The 6,119-nt window shown below is 43.0% G+C and overlaps 1 protein-coding gene across 1 annotated transcript; it reads right to left on the reverse strand.

The window, feature by feature from the left end:
- Window positions 1-259: 259 nt before the first annotated feature.
- LOC111774954 (beta-Ala-His dipeptidase-like) lies at window positions 260-5,697 on the reverse strand. The gene is made up of 4 exons (XM_023648604.2): window positions 5,499-5,697; window positions 4,259-4,423; window positions 2,751-2,892; window positions 260-411 (listed from the first exon to the last, which is right to left on the reverse strand). Exons 1-4 carry the CDS (start codon window positions 5,574-5,576, stop codon window positions 260-262), a joined length of 537 nt encoding a protein of 178 aa, XP_023504372.2. The 5' UTR covers window positions 5,577-5,697.
- Between the last annotated feature and the right edge of the window lie 422 nt (window positions 5,698-6,119).

Consider the following 6,119-nt stretch of genomic DNA (forward strand, 5'->3'; position numbering starts at 1 on the left):
TCATTGTTAATGCAGCTTAGCCATCTCTAGGAAAAAGGCAGCAAATAATTGGGATCCCTCTATGTAGTTCCACCTAACAGAAGAAGAAATAAAGAGAAACTGTTATTTCCATTCAAATAATGGAGGAAAAGTAGTCTACAATTTAAACAGGAAGATTTGATGACATAAATTCAATCTAAAATATGCAGCATGTCGGAAGGTTACTGATGTGGACACCCTGTGGTTTGCACACTGAGAGATCAGCCCCCTCAAGAACCTGCTAACAGTTGATTTTCTCCTTCTGCGCGTGCTCTCCATCGTCCACAGTGCCCAGCGGGAGCATCATCACACTCTTTTGGATAACATCCTGGAATATATTGGCAATTGGTATGGTTGATCCATCCCGGATCATATCTGGTTCTGTTCCAAACACTGAAACACAGGAAAAGAAGGCATTGAATAAATTAATGACAAGACTACCCCCAGTGATCTCCGCAAATGTGTTCACTTTATCTTTCTTTCTTTTTTTTTTTCCCATCATTAAATTTGGTGGCTGGGATAAGTAAGCGTCTTGATATCATGCAATTTATATTCTAAAATAGTCAATAGAGTCAAGAAGAAAACTGTGGTTGCCTTATTTACTATTATCTACTTTTAAAAAATATTTTTAAATAATATTTTAAACTAACGTTAGACTTACAGAAAAGTTGCAAAAGTAGTACAGAGAGAGTTCTCATATATTCCTTACTCTGCTTTCCCTAATGTTAACATCTTATATAACTATTGTACAATTATCAAGAATAGGAAATTAACATTGGATAATATTATTAACTAGACTCAGACTTTATTTGAATTTCACTCTTTCCCTTCTGCTGTACCAGGATCCAATGCAGAATCCCACACTGCATTTGTCATTGCTCCTTAGTCTCCTCTTGTCTGTGACTGTTTCTCAGTCTTCCCTTGTCTTTCATGACCTTGACCCTGCTGAAGAGTACTGATCAGTTGTTTTGTAAAATGTCCCTCAGTTTGGGTTTATCTGACGTTTTTTCACGATTGGAAGAGGTCACGTGTTTTTGGCCAGAGTACCACAAGAAGATGTACCTACCTACTTTTATGGTTGCTTCACGAATTAAGTATTAGAAACACTAATATTAAATATTAGGAACACATTTCTTTGGTGTTTTGTGTTTCTTTTGTAACCAACATATGAATAAATCGCTGTACTCAACTTTCACCTGAATGTTGCAGTGTTTGTACTCAACTTTCAAGGTATCCCAGGAAACCGTTTTAATGGATATCCTGGGGTCTAGAAAGAGATGAGTTGAAACCTTCTAGGCTATAGGGAAAGTTGCCAGAGATGGAGTGGGAATGAAAAATAAATGAAGACACAAAAGAGAACATGCCGTGTCTTCTGGATCCACAGAGCAAGGTGTGAATGTGAATAAAGATGATGTACACTCGTGCATTGCTTAACGACAGGATACATTCTGAGAAATGCATCGTTAGGTGATTTAATTGTTAGATGGTTTAATTGTTGTGTACTCACACAAACCTAGGTGGTATAGCCTACCACACGCCTAGGTGATATGGTGCTAATCTTATGGGACCACTGTCATACATGCAGTCCGTTGTTGACGAAAAACTCATTATGTGGCAGACCACTGTCCTTTGTTGGCAGGACTGGTTTAGCACACAGACAGACAAAAAGGTGCCTTATGCATTCCTGCATTTTCCTGTATTTCACGTCTTTACTGTTGAATTTGACATTTCAATCACACATCTCTCTTCAGCTGGCATTCCATTTAACTTCCTAACTCTTCTTCCTCTTTTCTTCACCCCCAAAGTTTACTGGTAAAATACTGCTACAATGGAGGGCAGTGGGGATGATTGTGTAGAGAAGTATGGCTCTCGGTGTTGGACTTGTCCTCTAATTTTTGATGTCTGTGTCCCTTGTACTCATAGACACAGAGAGTTAGTGCTCCAAGGAGGTCTGGAGGCCATTAAACCCAGAGCTCTGTGACCGGGAAGAGCAAGTCCCCACAGGGCAGCCCGGTGCCAGCTTGCTCGCTCCACTACAGTTTAGCTTCTTCGTTTTTTTTTTTTTTTTTGGTGTTTTTTTTTTTCCTTTTTCTCCCCAAAGCCCCCCAGTACATAGTTGTATATTCTTCGTTGTGGGTCCTTCTAGTTGTGGCATGTGGGACGCTGCCTCAGCGTGGTCTGACGAGCAGTGCCATGTCCGCACCCAGGATTCGAACCAACGAAACACTGGGCCGCCTGCAGCGGAGCGCGCGAACTTAACCACTCGGCCACGGGGCCAGCCCCTAGCTTCTTCATTTTTAACCCCAGAGGACTTCCTTTACTTTCTTGCAAGTTCAGCTGTGCTTTTAAAAGTTTTTATGTATCGGCCAATATTTCCATGAGTTTTGCAGAAGGAGGGTTGGGAGGTTTCCAAGTCCATCATTTTTCCCCAAATTCAGGTCTCCAGAACGTGAGTTTGAACCCTGGCTTTGCTACTTCTAGCTGAGTGCCCTCCAGCAAATTATTTAATCTCTTCTCGCCTTAATCTGCACCCCGGGGAGGGCTGTTGGGAGGATTCATGAGACAGTGTGTGTAAAGAGCCCTGAACCACACCGTTTACCGTCAGTAATGCAGCCCATATAAAAGGAGAGTCCACAGTGAAGTTTTAAAAGTGTCTGCTTTATCTACAGCCCCACCAGGTACCACCCCTTGTTCCCAGTGTAAACCAGCAATCAAAATAGCATAAGTCTAACCTGTTTTGATGGCTCTTTTTGCTGCAAGATACTGATTATCTTTAATATTTGCGATCCATGGGTGTAGTCCTAGTGCCATAGAAACAACCATCTGGTTGGAACGATTTCTTTTGGAAAATATATATTCAAGATGCTGCTTTACCTAAAGGTAACATTTTCAGTTGTAAGAGAAAATTTTGAGTAGCTCTCATAGCCTTGTATCAAGAAACTGATTGGAATCCCAAGCTGATGCATTCAAGCGTTCTGATTTTCCCTCAGCCCCTTCACAGGGAGGACGCGGAGTGAGCCGGGTCTCCAGGACGGAGAGCTGCGCCCAGTGTGAGGAATGCTTGCTCTCACTCCCACCCCTCCCGAGACCCTCCAATCCCCCTTCCTGTCCCCACCCCTCCCTGACCACAGTGTCTCACTGTTAATGTTGGCTTATTATGAATTTGGGTAATTATGAAACCTTGAATGATATTGTGGTTAATACAAATATGATGAATGTTTGAGGTAATTATGAAACACAATACAAGTAGAACCTCTCAATTTGAATATCCCTCTTTTTGGACTTATCAGTATCTTAAGGAATATTTTGGGAACATTACACACTTGGAAATTTCCAAAAAGTGGGAGCAATTTCACGCTAAGCTGTGAAGGAGGCTCATTGACAGCATCTTTCTCTCTCCCCTGGGCTCCATTCCGGTTGCCATTATGGAAATCCACCAGAGAAAAACTCCATACTCTGAAATATTCATCCCTTTGACAAACATTTAAGGCACACCTGTCACGTGGCAGGAACTGTTCTAGGTGCTGGGACATAGCTGTGAGCAAGACGAAGACCGTCCTGCGCTCGTGTAAAGTGTGTGCTGTGAGGAGGAGGAACAGTCCATCCAGAAAGGGAAGGAGGGAGGAAGATGGAAACAAAAAAAACGGAGGGACGCAGAGGGAAGGAGGATCTTTGAGAAAGTAATTAGCGCTAAGACGACGATAAAAGCGGACAGTGGATGGAGAGAGGGTGCCGAGGTATTCCTTGAGCTCCCTTCTTCAGAGTCTACCTTCTGTGCAACTTGAGGTGCACTGATGATAGGTCGATACTTTAGACACGCACCTCCTTCCAGACACAAACATTTTCATTAAGGTGGCTTCTTTCGGGGGTGGATTTCAGACATCATGGACAAACCAACGCTGGGGGTAAAGATTTTCCGGCTCAGTCCAGCCGTAGACAAGTAGCTTCTCCGTCTGTGTGTAAAACCCATCTTGCCTTTTTATGCACCATTTAGTTTTCAAAAATTTCCCATCACTCCAACTCCAAATGGTTATTTGTCTGATGACTGTAATTGCATATAATTGAGGAAAGAGATTTTTACTGAACAAAAATCCTATTGGTTTCTTGACATTTGTTCCAGTCCCTTCTGTATTGGAAAAAAGTGATACTTCAATGCTAACAACTGAGTTGCTCACTACTGTGTGGCATGTGGCTCTCAGGAACGGCGCTGCTGAACAGAAGAACAATGCACGTTTGTTACCTGTGTTTCCACCACGGACATATTCATGTGAGGGACTAGACGGATTGAAATTTTTCCTACAACTCGGCCAGGTATGACTGTTTTAGCTCCAGGCTCCTCAAAGGCGCCCTCAATCCCGTGAATAGAAAGAGATGGGTACCTCCATAGGTGCATTAGAATTTCCTCCTAAATTGAAATAAAAGTATTTTATTATATGAAAGAATGTTTAATTAAAACTCAGTTGAATTGTATTGCTTGCATCACCAATTTCTGTACATCTGTGACACGGTTAATGGCAAGTTAATTATCGCCTCACTTAGATATGTCTGGACAAACAGTACAAGTGGACTTTCCCCTCAGGACACGAGATCTGTGCTGCCTTCGCCTGCCCAAGCCACTCCCATTGGTGAGGGCCCCTCGTCGCTGAAGTTTGCAGTTACTAGATGGCAAAGGGGCCCTTTCAGAAACTTGGGTTCAGTTATAAATTTCTATCCCAGTCCTTGCAATGATAATTTGTGTGCTAAATGTATTTTATTTTTCAGAAGGCTTCAAAGAACTCTGCAGATGTTTGAGCCAGTTTTCAATCTTGCTATGGCCGCTGTAGAGCTAGTCTGAGGAAGAGCTACACTTCATGATAATAAACTCTATCACTCTCTTCTGCATGCTTCTCCCTCTCTTGGCTGTTCCCCCAGGAACCAGCCATAGCTAGCAAACACCCTAGCAGGCAAGTGTTTTAGAAAGGAGGAGGAGGAGGAGGAGAAGGGAAAAGGAAAAAATCTAAATTTGCCAGTAACGCTTTCGGCTTTGGGTCTACTTATTACACCAAGGCAGCAGTGACGTAGCAGTCTACAGATTAGCCCCTAAGTCTCTTGGTTTTGTCTAGAAAAATGAACAATTAGGGTCATGGAGCTGGAATAACCTCAGACTATTCTCAATCTTTAAACAGTTAGGGAGCCCAGCTCACTGGCTGCAGGCCGGCTTCGGATTGAGTCCAGAAAACTGATTTGGAAAAACGCATCTGTGAAATGAGCAATTGCTCCACGGTTAGGTGCCTGAGTCCAGTGCCAGTGGGACCCCAGATAAAGGTCTCCTTGATCTGGACCACAGGGAAGTGGCCTTGAAAGTGAAAGTCCCCCTTGGAATTAACATCTGCTTTCAGTTCTACGATGTGCAGATAAACAGGACACAGTAAATTAAGCCTTGGGAAAATATTTGTTACCATCATTCTTTGTTCAGATTATCCATCAACTTGTGATCATACCTTGGTGTCAAACAGAAATTTCTTAACCTGGCTGCTATTCCGGTATTCTTCTGGGTCCAGGTCAATGGCTTCGTACATTTTTTTTTTCCTCTTCAGTAAGAGGAGCCACGTGGTCACAGATTCCAGGGATCAGAATATGACCCGATGAGTCTACAAGGCTACCTACAAGATACACCCAGGAAACAAAGCCACATGGAGTCACCAGTATGCTGATGTTCTGGCCCTGGAGCAGGATCATGGGGGACTCTCCTGGGCTTGCAGCAGACCTTGTGACCGGCCCTGGTCCCCACAGCAGAGCCACTGACAGCAACTCACATCCCAGAGGTGATGGTCAGAAGAAAGAGCTGGTCACCAGGCAAACTCAGCCTGAGTTTGACCCCCGTGAATGTCCACCTTGTCAATGGAGGGATGAAAACACACGGCTCTGCAGTAAATTCCACTGGGTATGACTTACCTGCATTATATCCCAGTTCTCAACTCCACCTTTATATCATAAACAAGCTTCTTTTTTTTAAATTTTATCTTATCCTGAGTTAAAAAGTAACACGTTCATTATTAAGAAACTTTTTTTTTTTTTGAGGAAGATTAGCCCTGAGCTAACTACTGCCAATCCTCCTCTTT

The sequence above is a fragment of the Equus caballus genome, chromosome 9 (genome assembly GCF_041296265.1).
Source record: "Equus caballus isolate H_3958 breed thoroughbred chromosome 9, TB-T2T, whole genome shotgun sequence".
Classification (NCBI taxonomy): domain Eukaryota; kingdom Metazoa; phylum Chordata; class Mammalia; order Perissodactyla; family Equidae; genus Equus; species Equus caballus.